Raw genomic sequence first — 21,971 nt, forward strand, 5'->3', positions numbered from 1 at the left:
CACCCACCACCCTGTGCCCCCCCTCCCCATATCCCATGCCAGCACCACTAGGGTGGGGGGGACACCCCAGGGAGGGGGGGACATGGACATGGGTGACCAGAGAGGAAATTTTGGGTTCAGTTTGGGTTTTGTTTTTTTTTCTAATAAAGATGTGAAAGTGAAGTTGGACACCATGATGGGCACCACCAGGGGTGGGTGGGGGGCACAGGGGGTGTCCGTGGGGTGCCCCTTCTTCTTGGTATGTGGAGGGGCTGTAGGGTCTGTGAGGTGCTCCCTTCTTTCAGATAGGTTGGAGGTCCTCAAGGAGCTCCTTCTCCTGAGCAGGTTGAGGTTCTCCATGGTCCTCCTCCTGCTGGGAGGTACCCCATCTCCTGGTCAGCTTGGAAGTCTCCAAGATGTCCATTCTCCTGTAGGCTGGAAGGGGGTCCATGGGGAGCCCTTGTGTCTGGGCAGGTTGGAGGTCCCCAGGGTGCTTCTTCTCCCAAGTAACCTGAAGGTCCATGGGTTGCCCCTTCTCCTAAGCAGGTGCAGATGCCCCAGGGTGCTCCTTCTCCTGGGCAAGTTGGAGGTCCCCAAAGTGCACCTTCTCCCAAGCAACTTGGGTGTCCATGGGTGCCCCTTCTTCCATGTAAATTGGAGGCTCAGAGCATGCCCTTCCTTCTGGGTGGGTTGGAGGTCCCCAGGGTGCTCTTTCTCTTAAGTGACCTGGGGGTTTATGTGGTGCCCCTTCTCCTGGGCAAGTTGGAGGGCCGAGGTTGTCCCTTTTTCCAAGTAGCATGGAGGTCGATGTGGTACCTCTTCTCCTGGACAAGTTGAGGGTCTGTGGGTGCCTCTTCCATTGAAGCTGGAGATCCACAGGGTGCTCCTTCTCTTAGGTGAGCTGAGGGTCCATGGGGTACCCCTTTTCCTGGGCATGTTGAAGGGCCAAGGCTTGACCCTTCTTCCAGGTAGTATGGAGGTCCATGTGGTGCCCTTCTTCTGGGCAGGTTGGAGGTCCACAGGGTGCTTCTTTGAAGTGTACTTGAGGTCCACAAGGTACCCCTTCTCCTGGGCAAGCTGGGGGTCCATGGGCTGCCCCTTCTTTCAAGTAGATTTGAGGCCCACAGGCTGCTCTTTCTCCTGGATAAACTGGAGGTCCGTGTGGTGCCTCTGCTCCTGGGCAAGTTGGGGGTCCATGAGGTGCTTCTGGTTGAACTGGAGGTCCATGTGGTGCCCCTTCTCCTGGGCAAGTTGGGGGTCCATGACAGGTGCTCCTTCCCCTGGGTACCCATAGGGCACCCCTCCTCCCCACAGTCCCACCTAGCTGGCAGCATCGAGGGTCTGAAATTTCTGCCGCAGGTCCCTGACCAGGCCATGCCGAGGGGGCTCGGGGGGCTCAGGGGCCTCGTGGGGCTCAGGGCACCGGCGCCGGTACTCCTCGGAAGCCTGGTAGGCTTTGCACCGTTCCACCACAGCCTTCAAGCAGATCTTCTCCCGGGTGGTGGGCGAACGGATCTGCACGTAGGCGGGGGTGTCCCCCGGCGCCGGTAGCCTCTCTAACACCACCACTCGTTGGCCCGGACCCAGCGGAGCCTCCGCTGCCACCCACAGCGCCCCGTCGCTGCCGTGCCGCGCCGGTGCCGGCTCAGGGGCGGCACTAGGACCTCCACCAGCTTCGGCGCTCCGGCTCCGGCCGCCGCCTCGCTCCTTCTCGGCCGGGCGCCCGCCGCGGCAGGGCCCTTCAGGTGCCGACCGGCTGCGGCTCACCGGTGACGGCCGGGGGGCGCCGAAACGGGCGCGCAGCTCCCGCACGTCCGGCCAGGCGAAGGGTTCGGCACCGACGGGACTGGAAGGGCTGCGGGGGTCAAGCGGGGAGGGGGTCACCACCAGTCCCCCGTCGTGTGGCACGGCCATCGAGGGGGTGCCAACGTGTGGGTCCCCGTCTTCAGACTGCAGTGGGGGGCGCCGGTGCCCACCGGCGCGGCGGCTCTTGATGCGGAGGCTGTATTGCCGTGCCAGCTGGTAGACTTTCGTGCCAGGGTGGTGGGGGGGCGTAAGGAGGAACCGCGGTGGTGTCCCGCTTGGTGGCTTGGTGGCCACATCATCGTCCTCTTCCACGATGAGCAGCGGCTCGGCGGGCTGCAGCCCGTTCTCCTGGCACGGCTCATCCGGTGACGCCTCCGGGGATGCCAGTGGTGCCGGTTGGCTGGGGGGGTGAGTTGGGGTGGCCGGGGGGCGCGGGAGGGCGTTGAGGCGAGTGACGGAGCTGCGCACCAGCCCCTTGGGGATGAAGGAGAGGCTCTCTCGCCGGCGCACGCTGAAGCTGGCATCGCGGTGCTCGGCGTGCCCGTAGTAGCTCCGGATCTTCTCCAGCAGCAAGCGGTCCCGGCTGGAGAGCGTCGACTCCCGGCGAGCTCCAGCGAGGGGTTCGGGAGAAGGGACGGTGCTGCGGGACCCCCCGGGCTCCCCGCTCTCCGTGGGGCACATTCCGTCCAAGCTGAGGGCGCTGCCGCTGCGGCTGGCCAGTGCCAAGCTGCTGCGGCGGGACAAGGTGCTGCCCCCGCCGAAACGCTCGGCAATGACGCTGGCTTGGTCCAGCACCGAAGGTGGCAAGATGCTGCCAGCAGCTCCTTCTTCTTCTTCTTCCTCCTCTTCTTCCTCCTCCTCCTCTTCCTCACTGCTCAACCCCTCCGTGGCACACTCTGGCTCCGCGGGCAGCACCGGGGTGCCCGCTGAGGATGGGGTTTCGGGTGCCCTCGACCCCTCAGGGTGGTCCCCGGCGCTGGGTCCCTGGGCACCCCCGGGTGGGGGCTGTGGGGCTGCACTGACCTTCTCACAGCTCCCTGGCCCCCAACTGCTCGGCCGCTTGGGTCCCTCTGGTGCCAGCAGGTGCCCCCCAGCCTGGGTGAGAGCAAAAGTGGGGTGTCACAGGGGGTGTCATGGGCTGGGAGAGGACCTCTCCCAAGCTGGAGGCGAGTCCTGGCCAAGCCATGGCTGAGGACTCCACGGCATCCCCAGGAGCAGCAAGAGAGATGTGGGTGCCCCAAGAGTGATGTGGGGTGCCCTGGGAGTGATACTGGGTGCCCTAGAGTGATGTAGGGTACCCTGGAGGTGATACTGAGTGCCTCATGGTGATGTGGAGTGTTCTGGGAGTGATACTGGGTGCCCCAGGACGATGTAGGGTGCCCTGGCAGTGATACTGGGTGCCCCAGAGTGATGTGGAGTGCCCTGGGACTGATACTGGGTGCCCCAGGGCGATGTGAGGTGCTCTGGGACCAACATGGAGTGCCCCAGGAGTGATTCTGGGTGCCATAGGAGTCATAGTGGGTGCCCCAGAGTGATGTGGGGATACTCTGGGTAGCACTGGGTGCCCTCCATGGGATTTGGGGTGGCAGGGCAGGTGGGTAGGTACCTGCTCCTCCTGGGGTTCCACCAGCAGGTCCCTGAGCCCGGGCAGCTCCTCCTGGCAGTTCTCACCCAAGACTTCTTGCTCCTCCTCCTCTTCCTCTTCCACCACATCTTCAGCTACTGCCCAGGTTGGGGGATGCTGGGGGTTGTCCCCCACCTCCAGTAGAGCCCCATCACTGTCTGCATGCTGCTCGGGGGATGAGGGAGCAGTGCCAGGCTCGGTGCCCAGTGCCCCCACCCCCAGCAAGCAGTGTGCCAGAGCTGGGAGGCACTGGGCACCCCCAACCCACCTTGTACCCATGGCCTTACCTTGAGCCCTGCCAACCAGAAGAGAGAAAAGCGGAGGTCAGGGGGGAAGGCAACACCCCAAAAATGCTCCCCCCTACAGTCCTTGGTCACCCCTGTGCCTACCCCAGCAGAGCCAGTGGCAGTGCCAGCTCACCTTGCTCACCCAGTTGCTGCAGGATCTGCTTGGTGGGCTCTGTGGGGAGAAGTTGGGCATCCAAATAGGGCGATGGTGATGCCATCCCACGTCTCCCAACCCCACCAGTATCCCCAGTGTCCTGCCCCAGTTGGGGTCCCAGCTCCCCACCCGACCGCCTGCACCCCATGTGCCCATGCAGCCGGTCTGGCAGTGTCTCCGCACGGTCACGGCACTGGAAGGGCTCTGTGGGGACAGAGGCACCTGTCAGAGCCACCACCCAGTGCCCACCACACCCACAGGCATCGCTGCCACCCAGCCCTGCGGAAGGGATGGTGATGGGTGGCAGTGATAGGGATGCCAGAGACACCTGTCAGTGCCATCACCCAGTGCCACCACCCTGTGAGCATTGGTGCCAAGTAGTCCTGGGGGAGGGACGGTGGTGGCAGTGGTGGGGACACCAGTGACAGGGACACCCATCAGTGCCACCACCCCCCGTGGGAATTGGTACCACCCAGCACTGGGAAGGGATGGCAGTGGTAGGGACACTGGAGACAGGGACACCCATCAGTGCCACCACCCCGTGGGCATCAGTGCCATGCAGTCCTGGGGAAGGGATGGCAGTGGGGGGGTGTACCAGAGACAGGTGGCTCTCACCGGACTGGCGGCGGCCCTGGCGCGGCTCAGGCACGGTGTCACCAAGGGGCTGGCAGGACCAACTCTTCTTCAGGCGCTCAGGGCTGCAGCGGGGCAGGCGTGGGGGGTCTGTGGGCACAGGGGTGGGGGTGGTGACACTGAGGGGCAAGATGGGCACAGGTGAGGGCAGGGCTGGGGCCACGAGGTGGTGGCACTCACAGAACAGGTCCATCTCCAGGATGGCTTCTTTAGCCTGGGGTGGAGAGAGGATGGACAGATGAGGGGGGGGTTTAAATTGGGGTGCTACCATCCCCCCCCTTCAGCATGCCAGGATCCAAGGTGGGGAACTGGTGCCAGTGTGGTGGCCCTGTCCCCTGTGACCTCACCTTCTGGGGGATGATGGCATGGTGGTTCTCCAGGATGAGCCTCTTGATGTGGTGGGTCCAGATGCGCTTCTCCTCCACGCTCTTGGCCTGGGGAGGGGATAGGAAGGGTATGGGGCAGGGGGAGGGTGGCATCAGGTAGGTGGGGGTCCCTAAGGCACCACCCTGCCCCACCTTGTGCCCTCCACCCCTCACCTGCAGGTTGTGCTGCTGCTTGCCATGCTTGTAGTGTGCCAGGCTGAAGCAGAGCGAGTCCCGCGTGCTCTCGATCAGCATCAGCGAGGAGCACTGGGGGAAGAGGCTGTCAGAGACACCCCCCCACAGCACCCACTCTGCTCCCCACATCCCCAGCACCCACAAAACCCCCAGCACCATTGAGACCCCCATCCTTGGCACCCACTGGGCTCCCCATCCTCAGCACCCACAAGACCCCCATCCTTGGCACACACTGCGCTCCCCATGTCCTCAGCATCCATGAGACCCCCATCCTTGGCTCCCACTGGGCTCCCCAAATCTTGAGCACCCACCAGCCCCCCTTTCCCCAGCATCCATCAGAACCCCAGCACCCACCAGACCACCCTGGTCCCCCATCCCTGGTACCTCTATCTCCCTCATCCCTGGCACCCACTCTGAACCCTTCTCCCCAACACCACCAGTCCCCCCATCCCCTCCCAGTATGCCCAAACCCTGGCAACTCCCAATCTCCCTCTCTCCCTCGACCCTTCTTGCTAGCACCCATCACTCCCCCCATGCCCTCCCAGTCCTTCTCATTCCTGGCACCCACCCTGGGACCTTTTTCTCCAGCACCCACCAGACCCCCATGCCCTCTCTGTCCCTATCATCCCTGGCACCCACCCTGGGACCCTTTTCCCTAGCACCCACCATTCCCCCCATGTCCCTCTCATCCCTGGTACCCACCCTGGGACCCTTTTCCCCAGCAGCCATCAGTCCCCCCACATCCTCCCAGTATCCCCAGTGCCTGGCACCCACTGGGATGTGACTCTTGTAGACGTAGTGGTCCCCCCTGCGCTTGGTGATGAGCAGGGTCTTGTCGAAGAGGAAGACAGCGCGCTCGTGCCGTACCCGCTGTACCCGGAAGGTGCCCTCCAGCACCAGCTCCCCGTAACTGGTCAGATCCGGACCCTTCCAACCCAGCAGCAAGGACTGGATCTCCTGCATGGAGGATAGGTGACATCAAGGGGAGGCATCACAGGATCACAGGTTGTTAGGGGTTGGAAGGGACCTCCAAAGGTCATCGAGTCCAACCCCCCTGCTGGAGCAGGAGCATGGAATCCAGCACAGGTCACACAGGAACAGGGCTTGAAAGTCTCCAGAGAAGGAGACTCCACAACCTCTCTGGGCAGCCTGTTCCAGTGCTCTGTGACCCTCACACTGAAGAAGTTCCTCCTCATGTGGAGGTGGAACCTCCTGTGCTGGAGTTTCTCTCCATTGCCCCTTGTCCTAGCACAGGGTGCAAGTGAGCAGAGCCTGTCCCCTGCCTCCTGACCCCCAGCCCTCAGCTATTGATAGACATTGATCAGATCCCCTCTCAGCCTTCTCTTCTCCAGACTAAACAGCCCCAGGGCTCTCAGCCTCTCCTCCCAGGGCAGTGCTCCAGTCCCTTCAGCATCCTCACAGCCCTCCCTTGGACTCTCTCCAGCAGATCCCTGTCCCTCCTGAACTGGGGAGCCCAGAACTGGAGGCAATATTCCAGGTGAGGTCACACCAGGGCAGAGTCGAGGGGGAAGGAGAACCTCCCTGGATCTGCTGGCCACACTCCTCTTGACACACCCCAGGATCCCACTGGCCTTCAAGGGCACCAGGGCACATTTCTGTCCCACGTGTCTGCTGGACACCTGTGCCGGGGCGGTGGCTGCTCGGTGCCCGGCTGGTGCCCACCTGCTGGCGGATGGCATGCTCGTGCTTGCGCTTCATGTCGTTGATGTACCAGGCCACGCAGGTCATGGTGTCGATGGCCTCCAGCACCACCTCGTAGTCCTCCCCTGACTTGTGCTCGAAGTGCTTGGCGATCTCCTGCCAGCCAAGGGCATGGTGCCATGGCGCTGCCAACCAGGCTGGCAGCACCCAGTGGTGGGGTGGTGCTATGCCAGGGGGGAGGGGGAGGTGCAAGAGAGGGATTGTTGTGGCAAAGAAGGGTGATGGTGCCAGGCTAGGGGACGGGGATGTGCCAGGGAAGGGTGCTTGTGCCAGGGAAGGGTGTTTATGCCAGGGAAGGGCATTTGTGACAAGGAAGGCTGCATGTGCAATACTAGAGGACTGGAATGTGCCAGGGAAAGGTGCTTGGCCAGAGAAGGGTGCTTGTGCCATGACAGGGAACCAGGTTGCACCAAGGGAAGGTGCTTGTGCCAGGGAAGGGTGCTCATACCATGGCATGGAACTAGGTTGTGCCATGGAAGAATGCCTTTGCCATGCGTGGGAACAAGGTTGTACAATGGAATAGTACTTATGCCATGCTGGGGAAACAGGTTGTGCCAGGGAGAAGTGCCATGCTGGGTGCCTTTGCCATACCGTGCACTAGGCTGTGCCAAGCACCTGTACCATGCCATGAGCTCACATCATACCACATGCCCATACTGTGCCATACTGGGTACCCACACTAGGCCTTGTACCTGGACTGCACCAGGAAATGTGCCATGCCAGGTGCCCTAGCTGTGCCAGCCCCCTGTGCCATACCAGCAGCCTAAACTGTGACGAGAACTCACACTCTGTCCCATACCCGTGCCATGGTACCATGCTGGGTGCCAGTACCCCACCAGGTACCCACACCATGCTGGGCACCAGCTCACCTGGAGCAGCAGATGGTACTTGAGGATCCTCTGGACAGGCTTCAGCAAGTAGGCCCCGAGGGGCAACGCATGGCGCAGCCTCTCCTGGCACTCTCGCAGGAACCGCGCCTGCACTTTGCTCCTCATGCACTCTGCCAGTGCTGCCACCGAGCTGTGAGCACAGAGAGTGCTCATCCCCCATGCCCACCTCTGTGCCCACCCCTCTGCCCACCTCCATGCCCACCACATCCCTCCAACTCACCTGGGGTAGTTGTTGCAGTACTGGGTATAGATGGCAAACTCCTGACTCTGTAGGCATGGGGAGTGTGGTGAGAGCCTGGCACAGCCCTGTGCCCCCCTTAATGCCCACCATTGTGCCCGCTCTTACCCGGGTGACAAAGCAGACAGCCACAGCCACAGGGTCACTGGCACAGCTCTCCAGGTTCTGCAGCAGGGTGCTGGGAGGGGAGATAATGGGGATGGGGTGATGGCAGCCCCGCAGGGACAGGGTGGCACCAGCTGTGCCCACCCCGGTGGGTGGCACAGGGGCACCCACCTGCTGAGTTCGTAGATGTCCTCGATGTTGCCAAAGAGGGCGCTGACCTGCTCCGGCCGCAGCAGCGGCTCCTCTGCATCGATGATCTTGCCCAGGTAACCCTGCCAGGCACCATGGTTGGCATCAGTGGCACCAATACAACCAAGTGGGCATCCCCTCCCCCCAAACCCAACCTGAGGGTGTGTGCCCCCCTGGCACTCACCTCCACTATGCTGCGCAGGTCCCGGGCATAGGTGCGCTCTGACTCCACGATCTCCAGGACCACCCGGCCCAGGTAACTGGGCTCAGCTGTGGGGCCACCGAAAGGTGCCAGGCCATGCCCACTGCGGGCACCTGGCCACACCCCCGGGGAAGCGTTGTTGTTGCTGTTGTGCAGCCCCTCACCCCATGGCTCGGCCCTGGTATTGGCTGAGTCCTCCATGGCACGGCCGGGTTCTGGCAGTGGGATCAGGGCAGGGAGCTGCAGGCAGGCGGGCACCGGCATGCCGGCATCCCCTGGCACTGGGGGGGCACGGGGTGGGGTCTGCAGGGGAAAGAGTGGCATAATTAAGGGGTGTCAAGAAACCTCCCGCCCCCCAAAAGCTGGGCAGCGACAGGGGGTTCACAGTGCCAAACCCTCGAGGTCAGGGGATGCCAACATCCCTCGACCTCCAAAATGCCCAGCTGTGGGTGGGCATGGCTGGATATTGGCACAACCCACCAAAGTCCCCCATCTATGAGGACTCTGGGATTTGGGGGTTCACCCCCCTCACCTTACCCCAGTGCCATCTGATGGGACCTCAGGAGCTAGGAACCAAACTGCTAGAGGAGGTGCCCCAGTGCCGCTAGCAGCACCAGTGCCAAGCCCTCCACCAGCTGGCACCCTGCAGCGGGGCCGTGCGTCACTGTCACGCCCGCAGGACACCTTCCCGGTGAGCTCAGCCACGACTCGCCCTTCCGGGCACCAACCGCTCCCCCCTGGCACCAGAATCCTCCTGGGCCACCCCGAAACCTATCGGTGCCACCCAATCAGACGGGGCACCCCAAAACCCACCCATTAGTGCCAAAGCGGCCCGGCCACCCCACCACTGGTAGGACACTGAGCCAGCTCATCCCAGAGTAGTGACCACAGGGACGGTGACCTTCAGCCAGGCCACGTGCTGGTGGCACATTGCCACCCAAGCCCCCCGGCACTGGGGGTGCCAGCACCCAACCGGTCAGGCCGGTTCCCGTCGACTCCTCCCCGTGCCCGCTGTGCCGTGCTCACTGCCGCCGCTGCCACCGCCCTCCCTGCCGCTTTCCCGCGCAAGCCAAGGGCACCCCTAAAATCCCACTATGGTGACCTCCCCCCCCAACCCGTGCCACAAGCCTGGGCACCCATGTGTTGGCACAGCTGGGACACCCCTTTGGCACCCCAGTTGTGGGGGATTTGGGGAGCAGCACCCCCCCCACCCCCTAATTTTTTAGCTTTGCCCCACAGCCATGCAGGTCTCCTGAGCAGGTTGGCACTAGGAGAGCACTCAGCCTCACAGCCACCTTGGCCAAGAGCACCCAGTCTCAAAAGCATCTTGGCACCAGGGGGGGCACCCAGCCCCCTGGCCACACTGGCACTGGGGCACCAAGACTCACAGTGACCCTCACCAAGGGGACTGAACCCCATGGGCACCTTGGCACTGGCAGGGACACCCAGACGTGTAGGCACCCTGGTTGAAGGGACCAAGTGCCATGGGCACCTGGGCACTGTGGGGGCACCCAGTCCCACAGTGACTCTGTCCAAGGAGACTGAGCCCCATGGGCACCTTGGCACTGGGTGGGGGGCATCCAACTCCATCCCAACCAGCAGACCCCCAAGCATCCACCCCTAGCAGAGTCCCCTACTCATCACCAAGGGGACAAGAGGGGACACTCAGGTGGCACATACCCACCACTGGGGAGGGGAGGGGATGGGGGTGAGGTTGGCACCCCAGGGGCTCCCCCATGTGATGCCCAGCCAGAGATTTTTTCGGCACCGTGGCTCGTCCCCGCTGGCCGCCCCCGGCCACCCTAATCCGCTCAGCGAGCCGGGATTACGGCGCTGGCCCCACGTCACCGTGACCGTGGCCACTCGCCCGCCACCAGCAGCCCACCCCCCCGGGCACGGGGTGGCAGGAGGGAGGGAAGGGGGGGCTGGTTATCCTCTTAGCCATCCCCCAGCACCGCCGCGGTGGGCACGCAGCCGGCCAGACCCCTCCAAAATCCCACCTCTGAGTGCCCTTCACCCCGCTGCTCCCAGTCGCCTCAGTGGCTACGCCCCCTCCCCCCCGTGCACCCCCGGTGGGCTCCGGCACAGTGCCCGCTGGGAAAACTGAGGCAGGGGCTGCGGTTGTGCCAACCAACAAGAGAGAGGTTGAATCTTCTCCCCACCGTGGGATCACCAAGCCCGTGGCACATTCCAGAGCGGGAAATGGGGGTACAAGTCACAACCCGTGGCGCGTTCCCAGGGTCCCGACATGGCACGGCATGGCATGGCACGGCAGCGGGCAGCCGGCCGGAGCACAGCCAGCACGGCAGAGCCATATATGGGAAGGATGTTCACCATTTCCAGCACTTTTCCAGAGCTCCCAGAGGCCCTGGGAACTGGGAAGGTGGCAGCCGCCTCCAGCCCGCAGCTGCCATGGCTCGCTCGGGCACAAGGCCGCCGCTCCCGGCAGCGGCTGGCACCGACGGTGCCCAGCGACGGGCACAAGCTGGTTGTTGCTGCTCCTGCTCATGGGCTTGGCACGATGAGGGTGTCCCCCCCATGTCACAGCAGGGTGACCCCACACCACCGCAACGGCCACCACGCTGGATCAGAGTCCACAGGACATGGTGGCATCGACCCCGCGGGGCTGCCAAAGTCTCTGAGTGCCTGTGGCGCTGGCAGTCACCAAATGCCACCGGAGGGGCACAGGGCACCCCCATACCGGTGCAGGATCGCCCCCAATCCCAGCCCCCCGGCGCACACCCTGGGGTCACCCCGTGTGCCACAGCCTCTGCCCCGTACCCCCACTCCCTCCGTCCCCTTCCCTGGGCTGCCCCTTAGCCCCGTGGCTGCCTGCCCAGGGTGTCCCCCAGCACCCCCAGTTCCCAGACCCACGGCTCCTGCCCCACTGGGACCCACAACTCCCACTTCATGGGACCCACAGCTTCTGCCCCACTGGGACTCACAGCTTCTGCCTCATGGGACCCACAGTTTCTGTCCCACGGGACCCACAGCTCGTGCCCCACCGAGACACACGGTGCCAGCCCCACCGGCACCGACAGCACCGAGCACCCTGAGACCCACAGCTCCCGCCCCACGGCGACGCAACGGCACCCACTCCACCGGGCCCCACGGATCCCGCTTCACCGGCACACCCATGACCCACAGCGCCGGTTCCACCGGGACCCACGGTTCCCACGCCACCACCGCTCACGGTACCGGGCATCTCGGGGGACCCCGACTCCTGACCCACCGGGCCCCCCGGATCCTGATCCGCTAGGATCGACAACCCCCTCCCCACCGGGCCCCCCGGTTCCATCCCCACGGGGGAATCCCGGGTTCCGTTCCCGCCGTGTCCCATTCCCACCGGCGCACCCCGGGACCAGACTCACCGAGCGCCGCCGCCGCCGCCCCGGCCCGTCCCGACCGTGCCCGCAGGAAGCGGCGGGAGAGCCCCGGGGGCGGGGACAGCCACCGCCCCGCCCGGGCTGCTCCGACATCGCCCCTGTCCCCCGCCCGCTCCCGGACGCGGTACCGGTGCAGTCCCGAACGCCGTAACGGGCACGGCCCCGGTGCAGTCCCGGGCACAGTCCCGGAGTATCCCGGACACGGTACCGACCACGGTCCCTATGCGGTCCTAGCCACTGTCCCGGAGCTGTCCCGTACGCGGTACCGGAACGGTCCCACAACAAGCCCGGGCACGGATGTTGTCCCAGTGCGGTCCCAGCATGGCCCTGGCACTGACCCGGAGTGCCCTGAGGCACGGAATGGGGGAACCTGCACTCACCGGGGCACCCTGCGGGGTCTCTGCTCCAGCCCCGGGCGCCTCCAGGTCTCTAGCCAAGGGACCCTAAACCCTGCCCCAACCACTGGCGGCATTTAGGATCCCACCCTGAGAGGACATGGGCGCCCTGTGGGTTCCCACCAAGCGGGGGGCACCCCCCGCCCCGGGTACCACTGCCACAGGGCAGACGTAGGGCACAGCGGGTGACACCCTGCCCTTGGAGCAAAGGGATGTCCCCAGTGTTCCCTTCGTCACCACATCTGCCCCCCAAAACGGCTGGCACCAGCCCCCAGAGCAGCCTGAGGTGCTTCGAGCTCCCCCCAAATAAACCGGGGGGTGGAACTACAGCCCTTCAGCCCACGTGTGGCATCCTGGTGCCCCATGGCACCTGCCACCCCCAGAATAGGGCCATTCTGCCAGCGGATGGCTGGGTGCCTTGTGCCGCTGGCACCAGGCTCCCACTCAAAGGCAGGATTGTTCCAGGCTGGCTGCCCCTGGCATCCACTTCTCATGGCATCACGGCGGGACTGTGTGGCATCACTGGGCTGGTGGGGCTCAGGGATCCCCATCACACTCACTGGCATGCCAGCATGTGCCAGGCAGGTGGGTGCTGGCACCTTCAGTAGGCTGAGGTATGAGGAGCAGGTGGGTGCTGGTGGCTGGCATTGTGGGTGCTGGCATGACAGTGCCTAGCTGGGTAGGTGTGGGAAGGTAGCATGTCTGACTGTGGGTGCTGGCAGTGTGGGTGGCAGCGCCCAGTGTGTCCCAGGGTGGGGGATGCTGCCTGGGGGGCACGTGGGGCTGCTCCAGCTCCCTAAGACATAGGCTATGCTGTGCCCCTCTCCCCAGACCACCTCTTCAGATCTGCTTCCTAGACCCCCTTCCAGGACTTCCCTGTTCCCGGATCCTCTCCCTAAACCCCTTCCCCACATCCTCCTCCCCAGTCCCCCTGTCCCTACACCCTCTCCCCACAGCCCTTCCTCTTCCCCTCTCCCCAGACATCCCCTCCCCATATCCCCTTCCCAAAACTTCCTTTACCCTATATACTCTTCCTATACATCCCCTCCCAAAGCTTCCCCCCCCATATTCCATTCCTCACACCCCACTCTCCCCAAACATCCCTCCCCAGACCCTCCTTCCCCAAATCCCCCTCCCCAAACTCCCCTCCCCAAATCTCCTTCCCCATATCCTCCTCTCTATACCCCCTACCCAATGTCCTCCCTAGACCCATCTCCCAGGATTCTTTCCCTTGTCCCTCTTCCCAGATTCCCTGTTTCCAGACCCTCTCCCCATATCCCCTTCACACATCTCCCTCCCCAAGCCTCCTTTCCCTATAAACTTTTTCCCTTTTTCCCTTCTCCCCATATCCCCCTCCCCAAGCCCCCTTCCTAGACTTTCTCCCCAGACCCCCTCTCCCCAACCCCTCCAAACTTCCCCATCACCCTCCCCAAACTCTCTTCTTCCCACCTCTTGCCACTCCCTCGCCCGCCCACCAGGGGGCGCCTCAACACTCTGCCCCCGCCCCATCGCTCCGCTCCCCTCCCGCTATCCTCCGCGGTCCCCTCCGCGCTCCTCGCCTCTCCTCTCTCTTCCCGTGGTGCACCGCGCGGGCGCGGCGGGAAGGTGGGAGCCAAGATGGCGGCGGCCTTGACTGAACGGAGCTGCCTAGAGCTTAATGCGGTTGCTCGTTCCCCACCCAGACGCCTTCAGGAGGTAGTTTTTAACCCACCCGGAACGGCTCCGCTCCCCGCTGGTCGTTACGGAGACAGCGCTGGGGGGTTTTGCTACCAGGAGAGCGCGCAAGTCGCTGCCGTTACCAGGAATCGCTTCGTGCGATGGTGAGTGTGGGCCCGGGGACAGGCCTAGGGGTGAAGGGGGGCCCCGGGGTTTCCCTCCATCCCTAGGCCTGTCCCCGGGCCCCTCATGCTTGCGTTAGCTTCACCCTCACCTCCTCGGCCCATTCATTTCCCCGCTGTGCCCTTCATCCTCACACACCCCTCCCGTTTTTCTCCCTCAGGACCACATCGGGAGACACTGTGGAGCTGGTGGAAGAATCTTTGGATGTCAACCTCCTCAACAACGCCGTCCGCCTCTGCATCCGAGGCTGTCCGTTTCTCCCGGGGGGTGTGCACTTCTGCGAGCTGCAGAGCCACTTGGTCATCCTCCTGATCACGGGGCAGACTGTTCATCGTCTGTTCCTGCCGCATCCCGCCCGAATGTACCGCAGTGTGAGTACTGGAGCGAGCAGTCCCCTGCCTGTGTCGGCCACCGGTCTTGCTCTTGCCCATCAGGAGCCCTAAGTGAAGCTGCTGAGTGCATTGTGGAACTGCAAGGGCCTTGGTGTGCTTCTTAGCAAGGCCACAAAGTGCTGCTTCTCACCTGTACTGCTTTTGACTGGGATAATTTTGTCTGAGACAGTGATCATTTGGGGCAGGACAGTTAATTTTTGTTGGGACAGAGTGAATTTAGATGGGGCCAGGGGTAGTTTTCACCAGGAGAGAGTTAATTTTGACCAGGACAGTTCATTTTGGTGGGGAGAGAGTGAATTTTGTAGTGAGTGTTGTTAATTTTGGCCAAAACAGCATTAACTTTGGTGAAAGCAAAGTTAATTTTGACCAGGATAGGGTTAATTTTGGTGAAAATAGGGTGAATTTTGATGAAAGTAGAGTTAATTTTAGCTGAGACAGAGTTAGCTTTGACCAAGAGAGTTCTTTTTAACAAGACAGAGTGAATTTTGTATGCTGTAGTGTGGGGTTTGTCCTGAACAGTTAATTTTATCTGGGAGAATACTTGATTTTAATGAGAATAGAGCCTAGTCCTGGCAAGGACAGAGTTAATTTTCATGCCAGTAGCTCCTATGTGGTGCCATGTTTAGGATTTGTGATCAAAACACTGTTAATAACTCACTAATCATCTACTTTTTGCTCAGCAGTGCTTGCACAGCCTCAAGGTCACTTCTCTTTCTCACTCCCTCATCCTCTTGTGAATAGATTTGGGAGTGTGCAGTGGTTTAGGAGGGGCACAACCAAGCAGGTGACTCCAGCTAATCAAAGGGATAGTTCTTGCCATCCTGCTTAGTAGTTAGAGGGGAAAAGAAGGGTTTTGGGGAAAATTCCTTTGGCTCAGGAGCCAATTTATCTAGCCTTTGTGTCCCTACTTTCGTTTTCTTCTCCCTTTTTTTGCCTGTGCTTCACTTACTCTTCAATTCATTTTTTTTCATCCTGACTCCAAATTTTCCTCTCTTTCCTTCTGCCTTCCCTTTTCACCCATCCCATTTTGGGGTGGGAGTGACTGAGCAGCCAGCTTTGGCTGGGATGGAGCTGGTTTTCTTCCAGATACCCTTTAGTTTAGTTTTATTTCCAGCTTCTTCCTCTTTCCTTCACTTATTAAACCATTTTTATCTTCACCCACAAGTTTTTCCTGCTCGTACTCTCCTGGAGCTGCTGACAGGGTGGGGCAGTTACCTTCCAGCTGCCTCCCTCCCCAACAACTGATCCGTGGCATAGCTCTCGGGGGGATTTGCCCTCTGGGGTGAGGATCTGTACCCCAAGGTGAAACCCTCCATCATTTCCAGAGGGGCACAGCTGGACCCTTCCAGGCTCTCTTGAGTTTTGGGGCAATCTGTGCTTTGTGGTTTTTTTTTTTTTTTTTTTTACTCTCCAAATTTTCTAGTCTATTTTCTTTATAACTGTTCTAAACTCCCAAGTTGTCTGATTCTTGGCCACTGTGTTCATCCAGGGTGGGGTATTTCTGTCTGTGGAAGGAAAAGCTGCTGGGACAAGGCTTGGGTAGAAGCAGGAAGATGGAAATCTCCCCCTTGGTCTGGAGCACTTGAGGCAGGGAGAAGCTGCAGGCATCAGATTGGCAACGTCTGCCCCCAAGAGGGTTTCAGCTGGGTGAACAGGGTGATGTAGATGGAGGTTGGTGACATAACCTGAAACAAGGATTGGAGGTGGCTCTGCTGGTGGTCCTGGGGCATGGCTTGGTGACAACAAGGACAAAGTACCCTTTGGAGGTGGCACTAAGTGTTTTGAAGGGAGGCCTGGCTGTGTTTGGTTCCACCCTCTGCACACAGCAGGGTGGATTTTTTTTTTTTTTATTTCATGCAGAAGATGGACCTTAGGCAACATTTATGTCACATTTACCTCTTTGCTGTGGCTTTGCCTGGGCTGGCCTGGCTCACCAGGTCCCTTTCCCTTGGAGAGCTTTTTCTCTTGCTCTTGGAATTCCAGGGAGTTCTCCCAAGGGATAAGCACTGAGCTATCACAGAGTTGCTCTTCATAGGGCTGACTACCAGCATTTTGCTGTGAGCTGAAGGCTCCTTTGTGGGTGTGACAGTACCTGAGGGAGGGCACAAGTAAACGTTCTGCAGGCTTTGACCTCCCTTCCCTCTCTCTGCTCATGAAGAACAGCATTTGTGAGTTGACTGAGGCAAACAGGAGCATGGTGAGGAGAGGTAGTGCAAGAGAAACCTTTTTTTAGCAGGTATAAAGAGGAGATTCTAATGAGGTTCAGCAAGAATAAGTGTAAAGTCCTGCACCTGGGAAGGAATAACACTGTGCACCAGGACAGGTTAGAGGTTGACCTACTGGAAAGCAGCTCCATGTAGAAGGACCTTGGAGTCCTGGTGGACAAGAAGCTATCCATGAGACAGCAATGTGCCCTCGTGGCCAATGAAGTCTCCTGGGGGGCATGAAGAAGAGGGTGGCCAGCAGGTCAAGGGAGGTTGTCCTTCCTCTCTACTCTGTGCTGGTGAAGCTGTACCTGGAGTATCGTGTCCAGTTCTGGGCTCCCCAGTTCAAGAGAGACTGGGAACTGCTGGAGGGAGTCCAGTGGAGGCTCTGGAGATGCTGAGGGGCCTGGAGCAGCTCTGTGAGCAGCAAAGGCTGAGAGCCCTGGGGCTGGTGAGCCTGCAGAAGAGCAGCCCCAGAGGGGAGCTGAGCAATGCTCAGCAAGAGCTAAAGGAGCTGTGGGGGGCAAGAGGCTGGGGCCAGACTCTGCTGAGTGGTGCCCAGGCCAGGCCAAGGGGCAGAGGGCACAAAGTGGAAGCCAGGAGGTTGCAGGTGAAGCTGAGGAGAAAGTTGTTTGGTGTGAGGGTGCTGGAGGGCTGGAGCAGGCTGGCCAGAGAGGTTGTGGAGTGTCCTTGTGTGGAGAGCTTGCAACCCCCCCTGGGCATTGTGCTGCTGGGCAAGCTGCTGTGGGTGCCCTGCTGGAGCAGGGGGCTTGGACTGGCTGAGCTCCAGAGGTCCTCACCATGCCATAGTTCTAACAGCGTTGCAGTTGCTGTTCCTCAGCTGTCATGTGGGTTCTTCTGTGTGCTCCTGATTTGTTCTCTCTCCTGTTTCCCTCCCACCAGGAGCTGATCACAGAGAGCCCAATGCAGTCTGTGTTCACAGATTTTGGCAAGATTGACTTCAGAGACCCTTCCAGTTACTGCACCATCCCCAACGTGCCAGGGCTGGCCCCCAACTCGGTCGCCTCGGCAGCATGGCTGAGCAGTGAGGGGGAAGCTCTCTTTGCTCTGCCCTCAGCATCTGGAGGGATCTTTGTCCTTAAGCTGCCTCCTCACGATGCACCTGGTAAGGAGAAGGAGCAGGTTGTGTCATCATGTCACCACACAGTGTAACATCATCCTCCTCCAAGCTCTGAACTGTATTTCAGTTTGATGTTTTTTTTTTTTTTTTGGGTGTGTCTGTCTCGTATTTGGTTATTCCCTGCATATGAAGTAATAGGACACAAGCAAATGGCCTCAAGTTGCCTCAGGGGAGGTTTAGGTTGGACATGAAGAACAATTTCATGCCCTGGAGGGTTGTCAAGGCCTGACCCACACTGTTCAGGGCAGTGGTGGAGTCCCCACCCCAGGAGGGGTTTCAAAGCCCTGGAGCTGTGGTGCTGAGGGCCATGGTTTGGTGGTGCCCTGGCAGTGCTGGGTGAAGAGTTGGACCTGATGAGCTCAAAGGGCTTTTCCAACCTGAATGATTCTGTGATTGTAGGGGGAAGTCTTGTAAGGAGCAGCTGAAGGACCTGGGGGTGTTGAGCCTGGAGGAAAGGAGGCTGAGGGGAGACCTTCTGGCTGTCTCCAACTTCATGAAAGGAGGTTGGACTCTTCTCCCAAGGGACAAGTGACAGGACAACAAGAAACAGCCTCAAGTTGCCCCAGGGGAGGTTTAGGTTGGCCATGAGAAGAAACTTCTTCCCTGAATGGTTCTCAAACACTGGAACAATCTTGATTGAATCCTCACCCCTGGAGGTGTTTGAAGAGCACAGAGATGTGGTGCTGAGGGACATGAATTAGCAGCAGCCTTGGTAGAGTTAGAGAATGGTTTGACTCGATGACCTTCAAGGTCTCTTCCAACCAAAACAGTTCCATGACTGTATGAAAAGCTCTCATCTGTCCTTCCTGAAGCCCCTGGTTGTGGCAGTGAAGCCTTCTTTTACCAAGAACTCCTTTTTAATCTCCTTTTGGTTTTGGAAGGAACGGTGTCGGTGGTGGAGCTGAAGCAGAGCTCGGTCATGCAGCGTCTCCTGACCGGTTGGATGCCAACTGCCATCAGGTCAGTGTCTGGTTGGGGCAGAAGTGGCACTATTTGTATCTTTTTCAATTCCTTCACCTGGTTTCTAGGTTGAGAGGGGTAAGTTCAAAGCTCTGGAAATACCCTGCCCCCCCCAAAAAAAAGTGAACTGGGTCATGGGGCCTGTCAGGGTGCAGAAGTGGGGACTTGGAACATTGGATTAGCTCATCTTAATGAGGTCCTGCTGGTTGTGTGTCTCTGTGCCTCTGGATAGCTTCTAGCTAGTAATTGGCCTCCCAGGATTTGCCCAGGATATGGCTGGTGGCCAGCACAGATTAAGGATTACAACAGTTGGGGATGTTCTTGGACTTGTTCAGAAAGGTCAGGCCTGTTCCTGACTGCTGTGGGTGGTGTGGATGCTCTGTGTGTACACATGGCTTGGTGTTTGGTTGGTGTTTTTGTGGTATCATGGAGCTCACAGCCTAATTTTGAGGTCCTTAGGTGTTCCCTGATGCCCAGGATGGCTTTGTCCATCAGTAGTGGGGCTGGTCAGGTCCTTCCTGCTCTCTGGATCCTGGACAAGCTGAAGAAATGAATCTCTGTGAACCCAAGTGCAACGTCCTGCAGATGGGTTGGGGCAATTCTGGTATCAATACAGACTGGGGGATGAAGGGCTGGAGAGAAGGCTGTGGGGGTGCTGGGGGGATGAAAAACTGGAGACGAGCTGGCTAAGAAGCCAATCACGTCCTGGGCTCATCCCCAGCAGTGTGGGCAGCAGGGGCAGGGAGGGGATTCTGCCTCTCTGCTGTGCTCTGCTGAGACCCCACCTACAGTGCTGGGGCAGCTCTGGGGTCCACAGCACAGTTCCCTGTTGGAACAGGGCCAGAGGAGGTCACAGCAATGCTGGGAGGGCTGGAAGCCCTCTGCTGTGAGACCAGGCTGAGAGAGTTGCAGTTGTTCAGACTGGAGAAGACAAAGCTCCAGTGAGACCTGGTGGCCTTCTGATGCTTCAAGAGGCTGAGGAGAAAGTTTGGAACAGGTGTTTGAGCAGGGCCTGTTGTGACAGGAGAAGGGGTAATGATTTGGAACTAAAAGAGGAAGATTTAGTCTGAAGAGAAAGAAGAGATTTCTGCCCCTGAGGGTGGTGAGAGCCTGTCCCAGGGTGCCCAGAGAGGTGGGAGCTGCCCCATTCCTGGCACCACTGCAGGTCAGGTTGTTTGGGGCTCTGAGCAACCTGCTCTGGTTGGGGCTGTCCCTGGTGACTGCAGGGAGGTTGGATTAGATGAGCTTTAAAGGTGCCATCAACCCAAACCAGTCTGGGATTCTATGATCCTTCTCTCACCTTCTGCAGGCACTAGGCTGGGGAAGGTGAGGATGTTCTTCAGCTCAGCCAAAAGCAGTGGAGAACTGTGTGCTCCTGGTGTGGCTGGGCTCCTCTGCATGCTGACCCACACAATCCCAAAACGTTGCTGTCTTCTCCTCTTGCCCTTTTATTTTTCAAGACAGTGTGACAGAACCCCTCTTCCTCAGCTGTCCCGCCTATGCTTAGTTTTTTTTTGTGAAGCTGTTGAGTTAAACTCTGTGTCCCCAGAGGTGACTGTGGCCCCTCCGACCTGCCTGTCAGCCTCTCCGTGCACTGCCTGGAGCATGATGCCTTCCTCTTTGCCCTCTGCCAGGATCATAAACTTCGGATGTGGTCCTACAAAGTGAGTTGAAGCCTGAATTTTGGAAGGAGGAACCTCTTCCGTTGCTGCTGGGGTGATAGTTTGAGTCCTAAGAGACAGAGGCTGGGATTCAAGGTAGTTTGTGGAGGTTGGAGGTGTCCCTGCCTATGGAAAGGGGGGTTGGAACCAGGTGGTCTGTAAGGTCCCTTCCAACTCCTTTTTTGTAGGAGGCCTACAGGAAAGCTGGAGAGGGACTGTTTATAAGGGCCTGTGGTGTGAGGACAAAGGGCAGTGGTTTGAAACTGGAGCATGGGAGAGTTAGGGGGGACGTTAGAAAGAAACTCTTTACAGTGAGGGTGGTGAGACTCTGGACCAGGTTGCCCAAAGAAGTTGTGGACACCTCATCCCTGCCAATGTTTAAGACCAGGCTGAATGGGACCTTGAGCAGCTTGGTGCAGCAGGAGGTGTCCTTGCCCATGGCAGGAGGGTTGGAACTAGACAATCTTTAAGGTCCCTTGCAACCCAAACCATTCTGTGATTCTATGAAACCCCCTAACCTGGAATATTTCCCAGAGATGGGGTGTCTACCACCTCTATGGTCAACCTGAGCCAATGTCTCACCACCTTCAGTGTCAAGAACTTCTTTGTGGTGTGTTTGTAACCACATTTGGAGTCAAATAGTGGCTTTGATGCACCAAAGCTGCATGCGTGGAGCCAAGAAGCAGCAGCAGGTTATTTACAGACAGAGTGGCAGGCAGCAGGAGCTGCTTGGAGGGCTGAGGAGCACTCCAAATGGATTTTCTGCTGCTTCAGGGCTAACAAGAATGGCTCCTTGTCATCAGGAAGTTAATAAAAGCCTCTGCTTGCTGCATGCCACTTGCTCCAACCACCCGTGGCAAAGCTGATGGAGCAGCACCGCTGCCTTCACGGCTCAGCGGCGCTGGAATGCAGGAGGGAGGGAGGGAGGGGAAGGATTAAGATGATCTTAGAGGTCTTTCCAACCTTAATCATCCTGTGATCCTCTCTGCCTAGGCTCCCAGCGCTGCTGTGTTGGTAGGAGGGGTGAGGTGAGGTGGGGAAGGTGCTGAACAGGGGTCTGGGGGCAGACATGGATGCTCTTGTCTTGGGGCGAACTTAGGTTTAGAGCAGTTTGGAGGTTGGACTTGATCTTAAAGGTCTCTTCCAACCAAAACCATTCTGTTACTCTGTCCTACTTGTGGTCTGCTTGCTCTGGTGAGCAGCTTAGAGAAGCTTTCCAGTATTTGAAGGGGGCTGAAGAGGGACTTCTTGTAGTGATAGTGTGAGGGGTGTTGGCTTCAAACTGGGAGAAACTGGGTTTAGATGAGGCATGAGGAAGAAATTCTTCCCCAGGAGGCTGGTGAGACACTGGAACAGGTCGCACAGGGAAGTTGTGGAGTCTCCAAGCCTGGAAGTGTTCAAAGCCAGGTTGGATGAGGCCTTGAGCAACCTGGTCTAGCAGGAGATGTTCCTGCCTGTGGCAGATAGGGGTGGAACCAGATGGTCATTAAGGTCCCTTCCTAAATCAGTCTAGGATTCTATGATTTTTTTTTTTTTTTTTTTTTTTAGGGCAAGATCTGGGCCCAAAAGGGGAAGGATGGAGGAAGAGGGCAGATTCTCAGCCC

General features: G+C 59.5%; 2 protein-coding genes across 2 annotated transcripts in view; one reads left to right on the forward strand and one right to left on the reverse strand.

The window, feature by feature from the left end:
• Positions 1 to 1,299: 1,299 nt before the first annotated feature.
• PLEKHG3 (pleckstrin homology and RhoGEF domain containing G3) lies at positions 1,300 to 8,653 on the reverse strand. The gene is made up of 15 exons (XM_054390431.1): positions 8,372 to 8,653; positions 8,170 to 8,270; positions 8,002 to 8,071; positions 7,876 to 7,922; positions 7,635 to 7,785; positions 6,727 to 6,861; positions 5,818 to 6,000; positions 5,023 to 5,115; positions 4,831 to 4,917; positions 4,664 to 4,697; positions 4,466 to 4,573; positions 3,830 to 3,868; positions 3,697 to 3,704; positions 3,392 to 3,574; positions 1,300 to 2,880 (listed from the first exon to the last, which is right to left on the reverse strand). The coding sequence occupies exons 1-15, from the start codon at positions 8,651 to 8,653 to the stop codon at positions 1,300 to 1,302; spliced, it is 3,102 nt and encodes a 1,033-aa protein (XP_054246406.1).
• A 5,134-nt stretch (positions 8,654 to 13,787) lies between these two features.
• NUP160 (nucleoporin 160) overlaps positions 13,788 to 21,971 on the forward strand; it is a 45,228-nt gene continuing 37,044 nt past the window's right edge. The window contains exons 1-5 of the mRNA XM_054390640.1: positions 13,788 to 13,990; positions 14,170 to 14,380; positions 17,509 to 17,731; positions 18,628 to 18,706; positions 20,256 to 20,370. Coding sequence (XP_054246615.1) covers positions 13,788 to 13,990; positions 14,170 to 14,380; positions 17,509 to 17,731; positions 18,628 to 18,706; positions 20,256 to 20,370 — 831 coding nt within the window. The remainder of the gene's footprint in view (positions 13,991 to 14,169; positions 14,381 to 17,508; positions 17,732 to 18,627; positions 18,707 to 20,255; positions 20,371 to 21,971) is intronic.

The sequence above is a fragment of the Indicator indicator genome, chromosome 21, assembly GCF_027791375.1.
Source record: "Indicator indicator isolate 239-I01 chromosome 21, UM_Iind_1.1, whole genome shotgun sequence".
NCBI classification, from domain to species: domain Eukaryota; kingdom Metazoa; phylum Chordata; class Aves; order Piciformes; family Indicatoridae; genus Indicator; species Indicator indicator.